This window comes from Protopterus annectens, chromosome 11.part0 (genome assembly GCF_019279795.1).
Source record: "Protopterus annectens isolate FY-2018-M chromosome 11.part0, PAN1.0, whole genome shotgun sequence".
Classification (NCBI taxonomy): Eukaryota; Metazoa; Chordata; order Ceratodontiformes; family Protopteridae; genus Protopterus; species Protopterus annectens.
Window position 1 is genome coordinate 1,349,032,840 of NC_056745.1, and position 23,178 is coordinate 1,349,056,017.

General features: G+C 39.7%; 1 protein-coding gene across 1 annotated transcript in view; it reads left to right on the top strand.

Moving 5' to 3' along the window:
- Positions 1-23,178, top strand: part of LOC122815846 (inosine-5'-monophosphate dehydrogenase 1b) — a gene marked incomplete in the record, with an annotated part of 1,150,443 nt that overhangs the window by 448,025 nt on the left and 679,240 nt on the right. Inside the window, 2 exon segments of the mRNA XM_044088659.1 lie at positions 17,695-17,894; positions 19,292-19,382. Of these exon segments, the coding sequence (XP_043944594.1) occupies positions 17,695-17,894; positions 19,292-19,382 (291 nt within the window).

A 23,178-nucleotide genomic window follows, 5' to 3' on the forward strand; every position in this document is an offset into this window, starting at 1 on the left:
CAGCCCCCCCCCCGGGGGGTGTTCACCAAATGTATGGCAGTGGTGGTAGCCCATCTCCGGCTGCTAGGTTTCCAGGTCTTCCCATACCTGGCCGATTGGCTCCTCACAGCACCCACAAGGCATAAACTCATTCTGGCTATGGATTACACTCTGTTTCAAGACCTAGGCATTATAGTCAACCTGCCCAAATCTCATCTTGTCCCAGTGTCAGAGTCTGGAGTTTATTGGTGTCCTTTTAGACACTGTGTCAGACTGCAGCACCCCCCACCCCCTCACGCAGAGTCAAGATGATTCAGGATCAGGTCCATCTCCTCCTGGATCTTGGAACATCCCTCAGTCCACTTAATCTTGCAAGCCCGAGGTTCCATTGCAGTGGCAATTTAGTTATTCCCCCTCTACAGATTTCACATGCGAGTTCTACAATGGACCCTTGTGGTTCTGTGGTTGGCCCACCTTCAGCCCACGTCCATGACCATCAGGATTTCTCAAGTCTGCAGAAGTCAATTTGCTTGGTGGTTTCAAGTTCATGAACTTTTGCTAGGCAGACTCTTCTGTCTTTGCCAACCCCAAGCCAGGGTGTCCACAGATGCCTCCCTGTCTGGCTGGGGGGGGGGGGTGTTATTGGGGAAGGACTGTCCAAGGCACTTGGTCCCCTTTAGAGACCAAATTCCACGTCAGTGTCCTGGAGATGAGCAGTCCTATTGCAAGCCTTCCAAGACAGTCTCCCTCTTGGAACCATTGCAATTCAAACAGACAACATGGTAGTCTGGTGCATCAAAAAACGGGGAAACACTATCTTATCCCTTATGCAGAGAGGCCATGACAGTGTGGGAATGGACAGTGTCTTCCAGGCGCTTTCTTGCAACACATATTCCCAGCAATTCCAACGTCTTAGCTGACAAACTCAGCAGATCTGTCCTGAATCCATCAGTGGCAAGTCGGATATTTGACCTCTGGGGTCTTCCTTGCTGCAATCTTTTTGCCTCTCCAAACACAAATGCAGCAAATACTTTGCCCTTATCCCACCAACGGGGGAGCCCCCCAGGGACGCTGTGGTTCACGATTGGCCGCTGGGTTTTCTGTATGCTTATCCCCCAACTCTTCTTATTCCCAAGGTCTTACGGAAAGCTCATAGCCTGAAGACTTCCCTCACCGTCATTGCTCCTTTATGGCTTCGTTCTCTCTCCTTTGGTCTCATCTGAAATATCCACTCTGGATACTGGATCCCATTCCAGATCTCAGTTCCCATCTTTAGGGGCTTCCGCTTACAAATCTTCAGTTCCTTCGTCTGACTGCTTGGTACCTCCAATTATGATGATTCTGTCCCAGTCAAGTCTATTATTTTGGCTTCTCAGTAGCCCTTTACCAATAAGGTTCAAAACAGAGCAATCTAGATCCTTTTTCAGCGTCGTTCCAGATATCTTACTGTTCCTAGCCTCTCTTTTTCAACAGGGGTCTAGTTTTTCTATGATCAAACTCCAACTGACTGCCATCTCCAACTTCTATTTGGGCGATAATCTCACCTTTTCTTTTAGGCTATGTAGGGCCTTCCTTAGTGGGATCTTTCTGCTCAGACCCCCTAGTAAAGGATCCTGTCCTTCCTTGAGGTCTCACTCTAGTGCTGTAGTCTTTGAAGCAGAAAACTTTTGAGCCTGCGTCTACCTGTGACCTTAAATTTCTGTATTGGAAGACGTTTTGGTGGCTATGACTTTAGCCAGGAGGGTTTCCGAGTTATAGGCTGTTTATTAAATCTCCTTTTATGGTGTGATAGGGTCTCTGTCAGGATCAATCCTTCATTTGTTCCTAAGGTAGTTTAGAGGTGAATCTAATCGGTTAATTCTTCTTCCTGTATTTTTCCCAACTTTTCCAATAAAGGAGAATATCTGTTGCATTGCTTGGATGCTCGTAGACAACTACATGTTTACCTTAAGCGGACCGAAAGTTTTTGGAAGTCTGATCAGCTCTTTCTCGCCTTTTCTCAAGCTAAGCGAGGGCTGGCTGTTTCCAAGGTGTCTTTCTTGTTGGATTGCCAATTGTATTTCTTACATTTACGAATGCAGACACCTGTAGCTCTCCAGACCAGTCAAAGCTCACTCTACTAGATCAGTAGCAACAACTTCTGCCTTTTTTGGCTAAATTATCCTTTGACGAGATTTGTGCTGCTGCTACTTTGTCTAGTCCCCATACCTTTGTTGCTGATTACAAGTTAGACTTGGTATCTAGGAGCAGTTCTTCCTTTAGTTCTTCTGTGCTCCAGCATATCCTTCCATGGTTTTTAATAGCTGGGGACTCTGACTTTATCCATCATCAATAATGACAGCACCAGATAGAGTAATGTACTTAACATAACTTGGAATCTGTACTGTCCTGCCAAGCAGCCTTTTCCTGACTGAGGAGATTCCACTTCAGTATGACTGCCTGGATCAGCTCCCTCTATCCACCTGCCTTACCCAATGCCTCCCCTTCTGGAAAAAATTACCTCTGATACTTGGGTGCTTTCCGTCGTCCAAAAAGGATATTTTTTGCATCTTGGAAGGAAAAGCCAAAAAGTCCCTTCCCTCCAAGAAACCGGCTACATTTATTCCCTTTCATATTGAAAGAACTCCTAACTCTAGGAACTATAGAACCAGTTCCCTCAGGACGGGAGGGAAAAGGCTTCTATTCCCACCTTTTTCTAGTCCCCAAAAAGGATGGCCCTTTGAGACCAATCCTGGACTTATCTAAACCTGCTCTTAAAGGTTCCATCCTTCAGGATGCTCTCCCTACAAACTTTGTTACCCCTCATTCCACCCAAAGCCTTCATGGTCACCGTGGATCTAAAGGTTGTCTATCTGCACATCCCTATCAGACCCTCCCACAGGAGGTTTCTGTGTTTCACTGGACATTCTTCACACTTTCAGTTTACAGCCTTGCCCTTTGTTCTGTCAACTGCTCCCAGAGTATTTACAAAGTGCCTGGCCCCAGCCATTGCCTGTTGCAGAACCAAGGGACTCCAAATCTACCCTTACCTGGATGACATTCTTATTCTGGCAGAATCAGAATCCATCTCAAATTCACAATGACTGCCTTCCACAACTTGGGCTTCACTATCAACCTCCAGAAGTCCTCACTTCTTCCTCAGCAGGACAAAATTTTCCTACGCTGCAGGATAAGAACAGACTTGATGAGATCCTTTCTCCCACTGGACAAAGTGCACTCTCTCTCCAGCCATTTTCAAGGCCTACTTACGAAATCCCATTTCCCATCTCTCTGCAAGACAGTTTATACAAGTGCTAGGTTTCATGGCAGCAACCATTCCTATGCTCCCATTAGCCAGGATGCACATGAGAAAATTCCAGTGGTATTTAAAAAAAAATGTATGGTCTCAGCCAACATTCATTAGACAAACTTATTCCCCTCCTGCCCTGCCTAAAAACACAACTAAAGCGGTGGATTCAGCAAGTTTCACAGAACCAGGGCATCCCACTCCAGCTATCCCCATCACTCAAACGTGCACACAGATGCATCAGATTTAGGGTAGGGAGCAGAGTTCAAGGGCTTCAGGGTACAACAGCATTGGAACCCTGCACTTCAAAAGCAGCACATCAGTGTCAGGGAAATGACAGCTGTTATTACTGGCTCTCAAAGCTTTCCTTCCAGTCTTACAACCAGGCTTGTTACACATTGTGACAGAACACAACTGTCATGTGGTACCTCAACAAGCAAGGAAGGACAAAGTTGTACCAGTTATGCCAGATAACTCTACAAATCTGGGAAATAGCAACCAAACACACCCTCTTACTGTAGGCCTCTTGCATCGCCTCTCAGGAAAACAAGCAGACTTGCTCAGCAGAACATCCTCTCCTCAGCACGAGTGGATGTTGCACAGGGAAACCTTCTTAGACATTGTAAACCAGTGGGGCACACCTCAAGTGGATCTGTTTGCCTCCCCTCAGAACAGACAAACAGATTTTGCTTCAGGGATCACACACCACTAGCGTGGAGAGTGAATGCCTTCAGCTTTCCATAGAAGGAAATATACCTGTTCGCTTCCTCCCCTTCCCTGTAATACACCAGGTCCTACTGAAGATCAACAAGGACCAACCAAAAATCTTGCTGGTGAGTCCCTATTAGCTAAGGCAACACTGGTTCCCCCTTCACTCCCTAGCCAAGGGCAGTCACCACAAGTTACCCCACAAGGTGGACCTACTCACCCATCAAAAGGGATCTCTTTCACCCTCAGCTGCCTTTATTGCATGTGACACTTTGGGTGATAAACTTCTGATTCCTTTCAGACAACTGTACTCAGAAGACATGCTGTCAGACCTGAGGGAGGCCAGGAACCCATCTACCAGAAAAAACTATTTGTCCAAATGGCATAGATTCACAAATTGGTGTGCGCTTAAGGACAGGGACCCTTTTCGAGCAGATCCCTCTTAGTTATGTGTGTGAGCTCATTAAGGAAGGGCTAGCATATTCTTCTCTGAAAGTCCACCTTTCTGCCATTTCAGCCTGCTTACCTTTACAGCCACCTCTGCTGTCCAGACTGGGCACTTTTCCTGAGAGAGAGTCTTGTATATCAGACAACCAAGGAAACTCCTTCCTCTTCCCTGGGACCTCAACTTTGTACTGGAAAAACTAACACTACCTCCTTTTGAGCCAGCAAGCACAGCTTCCGTGCAAATCTGCACATGGAAAACCATTCTCTTAGTGGCCATCGCCTCCGCAAGAAGAGTGTCTGAACTGCAGACCCTCATGGCCTGTCACCCTCTTACACTACCTTCCACAAGGACAGGATGACTTTGTGCCACTAACCCACCCTTCCTTCATGCCCAGAGTGGTGAATGAACTATCTGTTAACCAGTCTATTCGTCTACTGACATTCTTTCTTTCCCTCTCCATCTAATAACTGAGGATCCTTCATTCTCTGGATGTGCACAGACAACTTCTTACCATAACCATAGATGTCCTTCTCTTCCTTGTTGCAGTATTCCTTCCCTTCCTCCATAACCCTTTCTTTTATGGATGCTTGGTCTACACCTATGTATCCTCTCCCTGCAGGCTATTCTGTTCAACCCTGCAGGGACATTTGTTCTTCAGCGTCTCCTTGTTCTTGTACACACTTATCTGGGCTTCAAGTTCTGAGGTCTGTGCATGCAGACATCACATTTATAGTCCCTGGTTTATGGTCATACGTGTGATGTCCCACGCACCTACAGCAGCCAAGTTTAAGCTTTTGTATAGGAGCCGATGTCAGATCGCCTGAGGGCAGGAAATCCCATAGTATGAATACTGCAGCATGGAAGAGGACATCTGTGGTTATGGTAAGATTTTACACTACTATTTTTTCCGTGTGTTGAACTCCAGTTATGGCAATTTTTATTTTATCTGTGTCTCAAGTTGTAAATAGGATCTGAGGGATGTTGGGCTTTGTGCATTATGAGTAGGAAAGGAGCTTGGGAGTTTGGCGGCTGCCACGAGCTAGTATAATGGCAGAGTCTGATCTGACTGTTGGATCTAAACCCATCCATTGAGGAAGAATGAAAATGGACAACACAGATGGAACGGTATGGTAAGAACATAACTTTTTTCATAATTTTGAATGGTCAGGCTCATATGTTACAAGCTGGCTCTGATTAATTGTGAAAGTATGAGGAATGTTTTTTCTGCAGGTCATTCTTGAGGGAAAATCTGCTTTTAAATGAATTTAGTTTTTTATTGCAGAAGTCGCTACTTATTGCTTACAGAGTGTGTATATGACTCTGTTGTTACTATAGTGGCTGTGGCCAGTGGTACTGTTTTGAGGAGGTTTGCAGGGCTGCATTCTCAGAACATCCCAGATGTTAAAAAAATGAGATTTGAAATTCCAGTTTGGATAGCAATTTAGTTTTTGGCCCCTCTGCTGTAGAGGTGATCAAATTATGATGAAAGGGTAAGCTAATCCAGAGAATCTGAGTTTTCAGCCCTCCCTTTCCATATTTTCTAAAACATTCTCATAACTCCTCGTCCAATTTTGACAAAAAGCAAAATAAACAGTCTTTACAAAATGCAAGTAAATGGACATTTTAAGAAGAAATGGCAAGGGGGTTCAAGGTTACAGGCAGCAGTGGGAGGAAATTCCTCCTTTCCGTGGGGGGGGGGGGGGGGGTCATTCATCATCCTCCAGATCAGACTTTCTTGTTCCCTCATCGCATGCTGTCTCAAGGAGTGCTAGAACCAGTTTCTCCTTTTCAGTTGGGGATGAGTTTTTATTCAGTGATTCTCTGTGCTAAACAAAAAAAAAAAATGCTTGACCAGTTCTGGATCTTTCTTACCTAAACCTGTTTGTGATTGTGCCCAAATTCAAAAGGCCACTTCACAACCTATCACCGCTTCTTTCAAGTTTCCTGGTAACACTAGACTTAAAAGATGCTTATCGCATCCCTGTTCATGTAGACTTCAAATGATTCTTGAGGTTGTGTCTGGATCACATGATCAGTTCTCTGCATTACCTTTTGGACTACCCACTGCGGTAAGACTGTTCACAAAGTGTCTAGCTGCAGTCACATTTGGAGGCTACAGGGTGTCTGCATTTTTCTATATTTTAGATGACTTTATCTTTGCAGAATCTTTTTCAAAATGGCAGGAATGTCATGTTTTTGATGAGAGAGCCCTTACACAAGCTAGGATTTAGAGACTATTCAAAGCTTTTTTGTCCTTTTTATACAGGATTGTGTTCCTGGGATGTTTGCTAGCACCTCAGTTAAGAGCTTTTCTTCCTCAGGAAAAAAATCTATATAGAGACATATTCTAAGGTTTTCCACTAAAACTTTGGTCACTGTGAGGGAATATTTCAGAGTATTTGGTCTTATTGCTTCTATAATTGTCATGATACCCCTGGCAAGAATCTACATGAGAAATATAGTAGTATCGGAAATCTCTGTGGTCCCAGCACCAACACCCTTTGTCTTTTCAAATCCCAGTGCTGCGGTTTGTCAGAAGAGAAATCATTTGGTGGGGACAACCGATATCCTTGAATCCAGGTCTCCCCTTCGGCATCCCTTTTCCAAAGCAGTCGCTTATCACAGACTCCAGTCACTTTGCTTGAGAAGCAGTTTCAGGAGGGATAAATGTGCGTGTTGTTGGACACCAAAGACGGATGGAAGCATACATCAGAGATGCTTGCCCACATCAGGGAACTCTACTGTCAGAGTCATATTTGGTCCCCGGGACCTTTTCAACTAATTACAGACAGTACCACAGTCATGTGGAAAATCAACAAGCAAGGTGGAACCAGGTTGTACCTCCTTTGCAGACTAGCCATGTTGGCTTGGGATATAGTTTCATAGCACAATCACATTCTACAGTCCTGTTTCCTGTCTGAGCAAAATTATGTGGTAGATAAGCTGAGCAGGCTTTGCTAGGACAATTCTTCTGGGCAAAGTCCTTCCTCTTAAAAGGTTTTTACAACGCTGTGGAGTTTGCTTTTTTTCTTGCTGTTTGGACATTTGTTTGACTCCACTTTATCATTTGGTTCACCTTTATGATGATGCAACCTACCAGCTTGCCAAATGATGGTACCAGGACTCTACAAAATTTGTTTAGTGAGAGAAAGTCCGTTGTTGAACTGCATGGCTGCAACGGTGGATGGAGCTACAAGGGTTACGAATGTGACATCCCAAAGCAATGACTTTCTTTCCTCACTGCAAACTCTTGAAAGGTAAAGAGCTTCAAGAAATAGTGGCAATGGTTCAGTTTCAATACTTAGAAATGGGTATTGTACCACGTGGGCTACGTATTCTTAATATATCTTCATATGGTAACGCCCTGAACTGTTAAAGAAATGGCAAGAACTGAATATCAACCTGAGTTTAAATTGTGCGTTTAATGAATGACTTTTTTGCACCAAAAGAAAATGAATTATGGAAAGAGATAGAAGAGTTGGAAAAGAATTTGTCTAGTTCAGCATTGTTTAGTGATCATATATCTCTGATGAAATGCTTATGTGACTCCGCTGCCTATAGTCAACTAGAAGGCATAAAACGTAAAAAAAAATTCACAGATATTTCTAACTTTAGTAACAGCCAAATTTTCTCTTGGCCAAAACGTTTAGCATCTGTTAAATCCAATATCAGCTTAAGTCAGAGTAAGTGGGGCTCTGTGCATGAACTAGATACGTTTGAGGTTGTAACCAACAAACAACCACCATTGGCGAATGTCTCAGTAGTATTGGAGAACAATAACTTATCTAGCCAATCGAATGAAGAGGGGGGTGAGGTCACTGACGTACCATCTACTTCAGTTCATGTGGTAAAGTGCTCAGTTCGGAGGAAGGAGAGGCTCTGACCAAGAGTCCCAACTCAGTGGCAGTAATGAAAATCACAAAACGAACCTACATTCACCCTTTTTTAAAAGGGAACCAGTGGGTAATAGTAAAATTGCCAGAGCAGATCACAAAGAAGGATTGCGATCCATCCAGGCAACTGTCGCAATCAAAAGGCAGACTCAGAAATGGCCCGTTGACCCGCAGCCGAAACCAGCAGTAGTGAGTAATACTGAGACTTTAAATATTAACATTTTGAAACGACAAGTAGCTGCAATTAATGTTGAGACTTTAAATGGCAACTTTGAGACTTTTAATGCCAGTGAGTTGTGGTGAACTTAGCTAATGGATACTGAGTTCTCTACCCTCTAAAGGACTAAAGTTTATACCAGTGTCTGCTGATAATGTAGTGAATGCTGTTACTGACTTAAGAATGTTTTCATGTAACCTAAACCTGAAAAATATTTTTAAGAGCTCAGATTCTTTCATAGATGCTAAGTGTAAGAGTACCTTCATACCTTTTACTGATCCAGTAGTGACCGTGTTTAATGATTTGTGAGAAACAAATCAGAGAGATATATGATGGTAATTGTTATAAAAAAAAGCATATAACCTTACCAGGGAGGAATCCACGGCATTAAAAGCTTTGGAAAGTAATACTAATTTGATAATTAGAGGCAGATAAAGAGGGTAGTATAGTACTGTTTCCACTTCAGTAAAAAAAAAAAAAAGATAACTGTTCAAGTTGTAAAAAATGATGAATTACGATTTAATGACAGTTATTTGAACAAGTCCAGCTCAATAAATAAGTACAAATTAAGCGCTTTTCGTCTTCTTAATATGAAGACTTCTTCAGATAAACCAGATTCTCCTACTACACCATTATAAGTAACTTCCTACTACGTCACATGATACATATAATTCAGTTAACGCCATTTGTAATTAAGTTTTAACGTACTAACCAATTATTTACATAGCATTTGCTAATGCATTAACTTGTTATACTTGCATACCCAAGAACGGGTGTATGTATACACAAAAGTACAAAACATTTTAATCACCCATAGTTCACTTCATACATATAATACATCTATATACTATTTGTAAACCATTCAAAAATGTAGGCTAATGGACAAATATTGTATAACATTGTGCTAATGCATTGAACAGTTGCACTTTCATACCCAAGGAAAAAAATTTGTATAAGCACATAAATACAAAACATATCCCTTATACCTCCAGTGTCTTGCATTTTGTGTTTTATACTGTCCCTGCATCAAGTGCATCTATTAAAATTTTTTAGTCTCAAAATGCATAAAATGGAATCAATTTCATTAATGCCTGGGTATAAACAGGCATTTGTGTTTAGTTGCCACACTAGTTCTAATCTCTCTAGTAAAAACTTTTAATTAATTATAAACAGCGCTAATTGAATTATATGCATCATGTGACTTGGTAGGAAGTTACTTATAAAGGAGTAGTAGGAGAATCTGGTTTATCTGAAGTCTTCACATTAAGAAGACGAAAAGCGCTTAATTTTTACTTTATTTATTGAGCTGGACTTGTTCAAATAACTGTCATTAAATCGTAAATCGTAATTTATCATTTTTTTACAACTTGGTGAAAAGTCATCTTTTTTACTGAAGTGGAAACGGAGCGAGTTGGAGAGAGAATACTGTCCGGACTGCTGACTGCAGCTATATTTTTATAAGTTGAGTCTGAGTTTTTTTTTCTTCGTGTGTTTCGTCTCCAGTGTAAATGGCTGCAGGCAGCGTTGTCAGTTCCCAGTTACCAGAAACCTAGAACAGCAAACCTGGTAACTTGACAGTTTTAATTAACTTACTTTCCCAACGAGTAGAGAATTTGTCTTAACAGATTAGACACATTAGTAGGATTTACAATTAGCAACCAGCCTAATGGTAGCAGTAATTTTACAAATCAAACCGGAACGAATCAAAGTAATTTTAGCAGACTAGACGTTATGTCTAGTACTCCTACTACTTCTACAAATCTTAATTTGGTAAGGCCGTTATTAATTCAGCAAGGAGACAACAACGGTTTCAGGATTCAAACAGGAGTCCTGTTAACACGAATAATACCTTGGGGCTTATTGGGACTCCAAATGTTTCAGCTTGGTTATATGAACCAATGACCTTGGGTAACACCGAGCAAGTAACTGCACAAGAGAACTCGGCTGGAGGTAAAAGCACCTGTCGTAACAAATTTAAGAATCCTTGACCACACTCTTATTAAATACAAAAAGTTCCAATTGGAAGTATCTTACTTCAGAGAGTGTATCAAGGAGAAAATTGTACCGAAAGGTTTAAGAACGTGGCAGTATCAGACTGGACTCTAAGGGTCAGCGCTTCACAAGGACTTATTAAACCTGTTTGACAAACATGGAATGGAGCTCCTTGAATTAATGGCCAAACATTACCAGGCTAATTTGGAGATTTTATCTACAGACATTCAGAAAATAGATCAATATATCAAAAATAATACAAATTTTGAACGCTACAAATTTGACTATAACAGAACATTTGAAAGTATAAATCAACTAATGAAAAATTAAAAGGAACAAAAATAAAGAAAATACAACGAGACAGAACATCATACAGAAATGGGATAGCATACCCAAAACCTCCCCTATCCCAGGTAGGGAAACAAATGTGGGTGCCAAAAAGAAAAGAGAAAAATGAGGAAACTCAGGAATTTGAATCACAATCTATGAATAGAACAAATGACATTGGTAACAATGAGGTTTGAAGAAGTGAAAGAATTATACAGAAAAATAACTGTAATGGAGGGAATTGCCCTAATCAAAATTTTGATAATCGTGAAAATTGTCATCACCAGACCCAAAATCACAACTCTCGGGGAGGGAAACAACAACGCCCCAGCAATAACAAGAGGCGGAGGAAATAGAAGGTGCATATGGTAACAACAAAAGGTACTGTAAACTTATGATCAATGTACAAAAAGACTTCACAGTCTATAATTACACAGAGACTGAAATAGGACTTGGTATTGTTTAAGTTTTTTGCTAAAGGTCAAACGTTTGTGATTGCAGATAAAGCACGTTTAGCACAAACATTGATAGACCGTAAGTTATTTATACGCAAGGTCAATTTAGAAGTGCTTATGGGTACAGATAACCATAATGAGAACGAATTTTACACAGCTAGTACATATAACCCACCACTAGATAATAGTGTAGCACTATTTGAAAAAATGTGCGAAATAGACTTTAGACATAGTATAGAAAATAGAAAGATGCTCAAAAGTGAAAGAAACATTTCTAATCAGGAAAGACGAGCAATTTGTGATATACAAAAAGTACCCCTTATATTTATGAAACCAGATATGGGAGGGGGGGTGGTTATTATGCATAAAGATGATTATACACAGAGAATGAAGCTGCTGTTAAATAGTGAGACATATGTTAAGGTTTCAAGAAGTGAGCTTAACACAGCTTGCACAAGAATAAGTGTATTTAAATTACTTGTTTATAGAGGCAAAAATTGATTTAGATATGTATAATTACATGACCATGATTTTGCCAAAAATTCCATTACTATTTGGCGTACCGTAAGTTCACAAAAATATAGAGGCTGTCCCCCTATGAGGCCACTAGTAGACTCACGTAACAGCATCACATATAGTTGTGCTAAAGTAGTAGACTCTATATTGAAAAAGTACATTAAGCAAGAGAACCAAATCTGTAAGGATTCATGGTCATTCTTGAAGGAAATTAACCAAATGGAATTTAAGTGAATTTAACTTCATGACAATTGATGTAAAAGATTTGTACACATCAATCCCCCATCAAGAAGGGATTGAATGGGTTTCTAATAAATTAAAGAACTTGGGAGCCCCCAGTGGGGAAATTGGCCAAGTTGAAGAATTGTTGGATATTATTTTATCCAACAACTACATCATGTTTGACGTCTTCTACTTGCAAAAAGTAGGAGTTGCTATGGGGTCCCCACTTGGGGCGAGCTTCTCTAATTTAGTCATGGCACACTGGGAAGATGAACATGTTTGGAATAACCCCCTATGTCAAGGAACAACTTTATTATTACACAAGATTTTTGGATGACTTTTTTGTCATTTTAAAAGGTGATGAAAGAAAAGCTATTGATCTACTTGACTATCTCAACAGTACTACCAACTTTTTGAATTTTGCATCAGGTTTTGGGGAAAAGTTTCATTTTTAGACATTGAGTTAAGAAAAGATAGTAGTAACAGGTATGTTAGTACCATTTTTAGAAAGGAAACCTATTCCAACAGCTACTTACATTTTACCAGCTGTCATCCATATCACCAAAAAAGATCAGTGGTGAAAGGACAGCTGGTAAGAGCTGCTAGAATGACTAGTCTTGAAACTGACTTTCATATTGAATGTCAAAAGCTTGAAACAATGTTCCTCAATAGGGGTTACCCACAGGATCTAGTGTGCAGTCTGACGAAATCAACAACAAGAGAAACGGGGGGGATATATAGACCCATTCTATGCTTTGAACAAGATATCAACTGTATGGGTAGTGGAACTATGGAAAATAGAGATACCATCAGAAAATATAACCATACAGCATTAATGCACGGGAATTGAGGGACATCGTGTTCAAGAATTGAGAAATTCTAGAAAATGACCCCTTTACTGGAAAAAAAGCTTGTAAACCCACCCCAGATAATTTTTAAGAAGGGAAGAAATGTTAAAAACATTTTTGAAAACCAGCCTCATAGTTTCATTAGGAACCCGGGTATGACTAAATGCCTGATGTGCAATTTTTGCAAACATATGGAAACAGGGCAGACGTTCTATATACGAAACAAAAAATATTACACCAAAGACAAATTCAACTGTCAGTCTAAAATGATAGTGTACTTAACTAAATGTCAACAATGCCATGTTTTCTATATAGGGAAAACTATCGGGACATTGAGGGAAAGGGTGTGTGAGCATTAGTCGTAGGAAGTCAAATGCTCTTGCAAGACATATGATGGAACATCCAGAACATAATTTAAGTTCAGAGTTGTAGATCAAATTAGATCAGATGGAAGAGGTGGACCTTGACGGCCTTTTACTAGAGAGATTAGAGCTAGTGTGGCAACTAAACACAAATGCCTGTATTTCCAGGCATAAATGAAATTTATTCCATTTTATGCATTTTGAGACTAAAAAAATTTAAGTAGATGCACTTGATGCAGGGGCAGTATAAAACACAAAATGCAAGACACTGGAGATGTGCTTATACAAATGTTTTTTCCTTGGGTATGAAAGTGCAACTGTTCAATGCATTAGCAAAATGCTATATAACATTTGTCTATTAGCCTATTTGAATGGTTTACAAATAGTATATAGATGTATTATACGTACGAAGTGAAGTATAGATCATTAAAATGTTTTGTACTTTTGCGTATACATACACCCGTTCTTGGGTATGCAAGTATAACAAGTTAATGCATTGGCAAATGCTATGTAAATAACTGGTTAGTAGGTTAAAACTTTTAATTAATTACAAACAGCATTAATTGAATTATATGTATCATGTGACTTAGGAAGTTACTTATAAAGGAGTAGTAGGAGAATCTGGTTTATCTGAAAAAGTCTTCACATTAAGAAGACGAAAAGCGCTTAATTTTTACTTTTTTATTTATTGAGCTGGACTTGTTCAAATAACTGTCATTAAATCATAATTTATCATTTTTTTTACAACTTGGTGAGCCATTATCTTTTTTACTGAAGTGGAAACGGAGCTAGCTGGAGAGAGAATACTGTCCAGACTGCCGACTGCAGCTGTGTTTTTATAAGCGGAGTCTGAGTTTTTTCTTGGTGTGTTTCGGGGTAGTATAGTACTTATGAATACTGATGACTATCCTGAAGTAATGAATGAATTAATTTCTAATAAAGATATGTTTAAACTAATATCTGATAGGGATATTAATGAGATTATTACCAGGATAAATATGGTCATTTATGATTTACAGCTAATGAATGACATAGATGTGGACACCTTTAATTTCTTTACTGTTCCCTGTCCCACAATACCCATCCTATATGGCCTGCCCAAAATACATAAGTCAGTGAATAAGCCACCAATGAGGCCTATAGTGTCTGGCCGTGGGTGGGCCCCTGAACTTTTATCTGTGTATTTAGAAAAAGCCCTCAAGTCTTTTTACAATGTGTTCCTAGTTATATAAAAGACACTGGAGACTTTCTTACACAATTATATATATACATGGTATAATGGGAATACAGAAAATAACTTTTTATTGGTGACTTTATATATTAAGTCCCTTTTTACTGTGACCCCTAATGACTTTGGGATAGAAAAAATAAGGGAAATACTTTTGGAATGTGGCCATGTATCTGCTAGAAACATTGGGGCACTCTGAGCTATTAGAACTAGTATTACAGAACAATGTTTTTGTGTTTAATACCAACAAATATCAGGTATAGCTATGGGCACAGCAATTGCAAATAATTATGCTAATCTTAACAGTAAGCAAGTGGGAAGAGACTAATATCTTTGGTCAGGGCCAATAGTTATGCATCTAGGATACTGTTCTATAAGCGTTTTGTGGATGACATTTTTTGGCATGGTACCAGCGATGAGTTTAAAGGTTTCTATGATTACCTGAATAATGTTAATGACTTCTTGAAATTTGAAATGAAGTACTCGGAAACTAATATAAATTTTCTGGATGTCACTTTATCCAAAACTGAAGGTACGTTAGATACTATTATTTACAAAAAATGATGTACAAGTAAATAAGTATTTACATAAAACCAGCATGAATGCCAGACATGTTTTAAGGGTATTCCGAAGAGCCAATATCTACGTGTTAGATTAAACACCCAAGATGAAATATGTCCTAAACATGTCCTAAACAGATGTAAGATATGACTGGTGAATTATTAGCAAGGGGCTATAATCAAGGTGAGCTAGATGGGGTTAGAAATGAAGTGGTATCTGAGAGGAGGAAAGGCTAGGCCATACTTTTCTAACAAAAATGATGTGATTATTTCCCATCCCCTTCTGATAACATCTTGAAATATTTAACGACCTACAGTAGAACAAGTAAATCTGTGGGAGAAGTCTTCAGGAACAATTGGCATATACTAAAAGCCATACCTGGCCGTGAAAAATGGTTCCCTAACAAACCACGTTTCACTTATAGGAATTGTAGCAGCTTAAAAAAAGTCTATGCTACAAGGACTTCATATTAAATAGGGCAGGTTCTATTATTTATAATAAAAAAAGGTACCTATCCCTGCTATAACTGTATATGCTGCAGGTTCTATTATTTATAATAAAAAAGGTACCTATCCCTGCTATAACTGTATATGCTGTACTAGTATAATTACGTTAACTGAATTTGTACATCCATTAAATGGTAGAAGGTTTAATTTTTTATGTACAGCCACATGTAATACTACATATGTGATTTACTTGGCATTATGTCAATGTTCCTGTTTATGTTGGTAAGTCTTCAAGAAGGCTACGAGATAGGATCGTAGAACCCAAGTCAGATATACAGAGGAAAGTGGTCACTAACTTAGCCCAACATATACAGGAGACTGATGAATCTCATTGTTTCTTGTTGTGTGATAGATACCTTAACTTCCAGTGTTGGACATGGTGATTTAATTAATAAACTAGACACTAAAGAATGAGTGGATTATCCGCTTACAAGCAGATTCCTACCCTGGTTTGAATAAACAGGTCGCATTAAAACCCATACTGAAAAGAAAGCAGCAGCAAGTTCACTAAATAAGAACTCCTGTATGAACTATAGCAAGTTGTGCGATATAAATGCATAGGTTCATAGTTTGGTGTTAGACTATTGGCCCTAGGGCCTATACTAGCCTAGCCATAACAATTCCCTGGCTATTTCTCCCCACAGTATTTACTTCCCTGCCCTTAGAATGTGGCATATTTCTTTAAAACTCTTCTAGAGTCATTGATTGATAAATTTAGTATTTGATAGGTTAGGGCTGTCATGTGTTTTTAGTCTTTTAATATATTGTTTTTTATTATGAATTTTATCAACACTGAAGAAGGACTTGGTGTCTGAAAGCTTTATTTTATTAAAAGATTTGTACAATGCTGTGGAGTTTTTTTTATTTATTTTTTTTTTCTCTTGCTGTTTGAACATTTGTTTGCTGACTCCACTTTATCATTTGGTTCATCTTTTTGCTTTTTTCAAAGTCCTTCCTCTTTCCAGACTGTGTAAACTCTGGTAATCTAACTAGAACTTTAAGCCACTGCAGCAGTGATTGATTTATGATAAACATAGTACAGTTAAGTGCACTTACCTGTAATAGTCAGTCAATGTAATGCATATTAAGTCTTTCAGCTTTTCCCGGTTAGGGGTCGCCACAGCAGAACTCCCGTCCGCTAATGATTGGCAGTGGATTTTTACAGTGCAGAGTTGCCAGCCCGACGCTCAACCTTCAAAGAAGGCATGCCCATTCACGCACCTACCTGCATGTCTCTAACGTCACTCAACCACGGGGAGGACATGCAGACTCCACACAGAAGGCGCTCCAGCCGAGAATCTTAACAGGAGAACCTCTCGCTGTGAGGCGACAGTGCTAACCGCTGCACTACCGCGGCCTGTCAGTGTTTAAATAATTGCTGTAGTAGCTGCACCCTCACTCCAACCCCTTTTTACTTTTGGACTGTGTTGTAGCCAAGATAAGTGTTTTTTTTTTTCCTATTAGGTTCCCTCTTTTCATCTGGTAAAGTTAAAGCACAGGCTACTTGCGCCCACCCCCCAAGCTTGAGCTAACTGCAGTCTGTGCATGTGTGGAAGATCCAGAGGCTTTGTAGCTGGCCAGCTACAATATTCTTGGCAAGAAATAACCCATAGAGGATAGACTACTGCAGCAATGATGTAATCAAGCCTTTAGTATTATGGTAAGTGCACTTGCATTCCAGTGAAGTACAGCTGTGTAAGTGAGAAGTGTATATTTTGTGTTGGTGAGAACGGCTTGTATTAGTAGTAGTGGTATTGGAGCATATTGTTTCTACATAATGGCAGGATTGTATGTTTTATAGTTTTTGTAGCTTTTGTCATGATCGTAAGTATACTGATGTGCTTTAGGATATTCTGCCAGTTTAATATTACTGTAGTAACCAGATGTGACCACAGATTACCGCTTTCCATTATTACCCCTAGTGCTTTGAGGTCATGACATTTGAATAATTTCAAATACCAAGTCAGACTGAAGTGTAGTAACCTAAGTTTGTTTCAGTTTAGATTACATCAGGAGATTGAAGGAAATCAAGTCACTTCCAGGAAATGTGCACTTTCCAATAAGAACAGTTCTGGTGAATATGAATTGAAACACTTCTAGTTGTTTGGATTTTGAAAAATCAGGCTTCCTGTGTCTTCTTCAATAGGAAAACTGCCAATTGTGAACGACAATGATGAATTAGTCGCTATTATTGCTCGAACAGACTTGAAAAAGAACAGGGAACACCCATTTGCATCAAAAGATTCCCGCAAACAGCTGCTGTGTGGAGCTGCAATTGGTACCAGAGAAGATGACAAGTACCGGTTAGACCTCCTTGTGCAGGCTGGTGTGGATGTAGTGGTTCTGGTAAGACAGTACTCCTAGGGTTGTTTTTTCTTTGTTTGAATGAGTTATATTGTTAGATGGATTTTGTGGTCAATGTTGGCAACATTTTTTGTGGCATGTTTTGATTGAAATGCTGTTGATATTATTTTGATTGAAATGCTGTTGATATTATTTTGAAGTTAAATAATTCTAAGGTCATAGTCGAGGATTACTGCTTGCAATATCATTCCTTACCATTTGCTCTTGCAGCTTGACTTTCAGAGCTGCTGAATGTCTCAAGAGTCCAGCAGCACTCCTACCTATGATGTTTGATTGACCTCTAGCTAAAATGGAGAGCATTCTGTGCCATCTTCAGTTCTGTTTTTGTCAAATGAAGCAGTCATTCGTTCATGTCTGTCTGTTGGTCTCTGCCAAGTTACTGAGTAAAGCTATTTAAACTTCTGTTTTGTTTTGTTCAGCTATATAGTAGCTGCTGTTTTAGTCTTGTATATTATGACGGTGATTTTTTTTTTTAGGTTCACAGAAAAATTAAAGCTCCAGCAGGTAAATTCAAGTTGAGTAAAAAAAAAAAAAAAAACTGGCTGAAATGAAACGCACATAATTTATTAATTAAAATAGAATGCAGCAGAACAAGCTTTCTCAGCTATATGCTTTTTCATGTTGTTCAACTGAAAGTAAAACAACTTATAGTAATTCTTAATTCATATGTAATTAACACCAGACTTTCATTGGATGAGAATTTCAACCAACAATTCTCAAAGTAACAGTCTTATCTTGGGTGCTTTATTTCTAGTACGGGTTTTATGCTGTTCATTCCGTTTCTGAATGTTGGCTACGAGCTCATTTGTCAGGTATTGGGGTGACCCTTTCTTAAAGGCTTTATACTGAGGTGGTGAGGAATTTGGGGTTGTGATATTGAGAGGCAATGAGTCCAAGGATCTGTGGCTATTTGGGTAGGGGTAGCCTGCACAAGATAGTGAAAGTATTGAATGTGCTTTGTGAAAGTAATGTGGGAAGAATAATAGAAGTAAGGCTGACAGTGATTGAGAAGTATTTATTTTTGCATTGTGGGAATGGGGGTGTGTTTCTGTGTCAGAATTTCATGTTCTGATGTTACATTGTTGAAGAAACAAGGTAATATGCATTAAATCTAATCACAGATGAGCAGTTTTGCTGTTAAGACTGTCAGTTCACTTTAGATTTTCTTTCTTTGGTTGGTTACTGATGAGTTTCACAGATGTTACTATGAGGGGATTTCACATTAAAATTACAGGCACGATTACTATTAGGAATTTGAAAGACTTGCTGGCTAAGTGGCATGTAATAGCAGCCAAGCCATGCCATCTCATTCCTGCATTTGGTAGTTTTGATTTTCAGTTGTAATTTTCTCCATTTCTTTCTTTTTTGCCATTTTCTAGGACTCATCTCAGGGAAATTCAGTTTTTCAGATTAACATGATCCATTACATCAAACAGAAATACCCTGAGCTACAGGTGGTTGGTGGGAATGGTGAGTGTCTAGGATTATTTCTACAATGTGAAAGTCTTTTCTTTAATGCTGAAATTCTTTTAAGCATCCTCATTTTAGTTATGCTAATTCGTTTACATGCACAAGATTTATAGGAATGCAAAACTTATTTAAAAATGTGTGATGGCTATCGTCTCTGAAACAGTATTGCATATGAATGCTTGCTTCGGTTTCTCTCTTTTTAGTGAGTTACACTTAAAGGCATCTGAAATAAAACATGCTAGGAAATTCCAGGAGTAATTGAAGGAATCATTCATTATGCATTAGTCATGTGTGCTGTAGCTTTACTTCTGTGAAATGGTACTGAATCTTACAGAATGATAATCTTTTTTGTAACATAAGAGGAAATGTCTGTTTGAACTGTAGCCAAATGATTTTTTTTTCTGAAGGGCTTTCATAAGTAGGTAGATACTTTACATGTTCTCTGAGCTAGTTAAGTTATCTGATGTCAAGGTCAGATTTATTGCAAGCCCTGTACTTCCCCGTAGCCCTTACCATGGTTTCCTTTCATCTGGTATCTGCATTATAATGTTGAGAGAATATCTGGTTCATTAATATAACTCATTCAGTTCGGATCTTGCCACTCATGTTTTCTTTAGCAAAATTCCTGAATTTGATGTCTGAAAAATCAGGCCTTCCATGTTGTCTGTATTAATCAGCTTGCCAATCAGAGCCATAGGTGAGAGGCTTGAAGTGAAACATTGAGAGGTGTTGCAGGTTCATGTTTCAAGTCAGCCACTTGATGTGACCACAGAGCAGAGTTTGGAGCCTATATGACTGCAAATACAGGCTTGCCGTGATGGAAGATGCCTGTTGCATTGCTGGCTTTGTAGGTTCATTTATACAAGGTATGGCAAGAACTAGAGTAAAATGCAAAAGCAGGAGACCAGATGAACCTTGCTTTGACCTGTGGAGAATATTTGCCACATCTGTTTACAAACCCTTGTGTGTTTAATTTTCCCTTGCAAGAGGAGCTAAAGTAGAATAATGCCTTCTCAGCAGCCACTCTTGGGAGGACACATCACCTTTTTCCTATGATGGAGCATGTGGATTTCCATTTCTTTGTTGAGGTTGGTGGAGTTCACGAGCTGCATATTTGAGGAATAATTAGTGTCTACTTTTTTCTCCCTTTGAACTGAGGCTAGATTACTGATTTAGGGTATTGTTAGGCCCTTGTTGCCTGATTGATACTCAGCAGCCTTACCTTGGCATTTGACTGTTGCATTCTTAACATCTGGTGATTACTGGCCAAAGGAAGTTCACAGCAGTTTGCGCTAATACATTGTAGCAGTGGAAACTAGGCTTTGCACTGGCTTATCTGCCACAATTGCTCTCTAGTCCTGTTTTCAGAGGAACTTCTCCCAATCTTCGTAAAGGAGGTGCACAAGGCCTACTCCATGGGTAGATAGTGGAACTGGTCCCCATAGTCCTTTGTGTTAGTAAAGTGGGACCGAGGTACCTTCTGGTATGCACTCAATATTTGTTTTGTAAGCACTCTGCTCAGTTCTGTTTATAGAACCTGGATTCACTTTGGTACTAGGCCATTCACCCCCCCCCCCAAAAAAAAAATGAACATATTTTGATAGACTTCCCTGCCCCCATATCTTTCAGCTGTCTAGGTTTTTGCCTCCTATTTTTTGGTCTGTCCATTGTGAAATTTTTATTTTTGACAAATTACTGAGAAGCCAACAAAGACTGGCATTTGAGTTTCAGACTTCATTTTCTTTAGAAAATACAGGGTAATGCAAACCAAGTTTTAGCAGTATTCTAAGTGTGTAAGAGCAGTAAATTAAAATCTGTCCCCAGTTTTGGGCATTTGCCTGCCCCTCTAAATTATATTTAGCCTTTACCGGGTTTATAGCTATAAAGAGAGATGCTTGTCACAGAAGTGTCCAGCCTTTTGAGGCTTGTTTCTTCCATAGTTAGCTTATGTAGGCATTAAGTTCAGAAACATTGCTGTCTAGCTAATTTGCTGTACCGTTTGGCAAGAAACTGCTGTTTTCCTGCTTTATATCTGGAAAAGAGAGCCTAGGTTATTTGTAGTCCACCCTATGATTCTGGACATATTTCATATTCCTTTCTAATTGTGCCCTTGAGCACTTCTGTCAAGGTCACTTTCATTATGACAGCAGGAAGAGGGGGTAGGGCTTCACATCTTGCATGTGAATTTGCAACACAAGTGCTACCCAAAGTGTGCCTGACTTAACATGCTCCAAAAGAGGACAAGACTGCCTTTAATACTTCAGAATTGCTTTTAGCAGACATTGATGGTTTTGGTACTTTGTACTCTGTATACATTTTCTCTAAGCGTTATTAACTGAATTGTAACTTGAGGAGTTAGGCTATTCTTTTGGAAATGTGTTATCCAGGACTCTGCCACTTTAGCATTGGTCTAATGTAATCCTCAACTATCACCTTGGTAGCGCTGCTTGGGGTTGGCAGATGCACCCTTTATGAATACTTAACCTTGCAGGAATCCTTTAGTAGGATGACTGTGGAAGGATAGTACTCTAGAAGGCTGAAGAGCTGCAAGTTGCACATGGACAGGATGTCCCAATAAATGAGGACTGCTACAGTGAACCTACCCAAATGTCTGTATTTTTGTCAAGTTCCTAGCACAGCTTCAGTCTGTCCAGTCACAGTTGAGCTATTTTCTCTTGCAGAGGGAAGTAGTTATTTCTGGAAAGAGCAGACCTCTTTCCATAAGAGTTGTAGAAGGGGTGATAGCTTTGAGTTTTTTTTCCTGTTCTTTTGCTGTATTCATCCATCCTCAACTCTTTTTCCTAGTTTGTACATGGGGTCGGGGTGTCACTTCTGCAGTGACAATCCTCTCGAACCAAGGTTTACACCGCCAGGTGGCTAGCCCTGCCTCGATAATTTAATTTGCACCACACACTCACCTATGGCCAATTAGTGTCCAGTCCACCTACTGCATGTGTTTGGAATGTGGGAGGAAATCGGAGCACCTGGAGGAAACGCATGTGACTGCAGGGAGGACATGTAGACTCTGCACAGAAGTCACCCCATCCGAAAATTGAACCAGAGAACCTCTTGCTGTGAGGTGACACTAACTGCAGCGCCACTGTGACCACACATTCGTTTGCTGTATGAAACCCCCAATCAGACGCTCCGAGGGTGGTGGTTACGAAAATTTTGCATGATCCTTAGTGTCTCTGCTGAATGTCTGTAGCAGATGATGTAGCTTTGGTGTCAAAAGAAAATGCACCTTGACATCCTGGATCTGGCAACAATGAAATTTCTCATTTTCAGCTGGAAGTAAATATTTTCAGCTTTTAAGTGATGGTCTTCATATTGTAGCTGTATGATGCTTAAGCATCATAGTAGGTATCCTCTGAGGGAGAAGTGTGATCACGTCAGTCTCCTTTTGGCCCCTTGCAAAGAATCTGCATTGTAGTACTTAATACTATAAGCTGATCTTCATTCTGGAGCTTAGTCTGCACCTGCTTCTGTAGTTGCAATATGCAGTTAGCTCTCTGAATCTTTCCTTGTTTTGTCAAAACATCACCTCTCTGAGTGAATAGGTTCAGTTTAAGGTATGTCTCTTACACTCCAGCCAATTTATCCACAGTGATCTTTTGATTTAACCTGGTTAAAAACTATATTGCTTTTATCAGGATGAAGGTTGTGGTGGACTCTGGCCATATTTTATATGACTGCTGCTGAGTGGTTCCTGCAAGCCCAGTATGCACAATGGATTTTCTAAACAAGCAGGTTTGAAATTTCTAAAATGTTGAAGGAACTGGAGTGTAATGGCAGT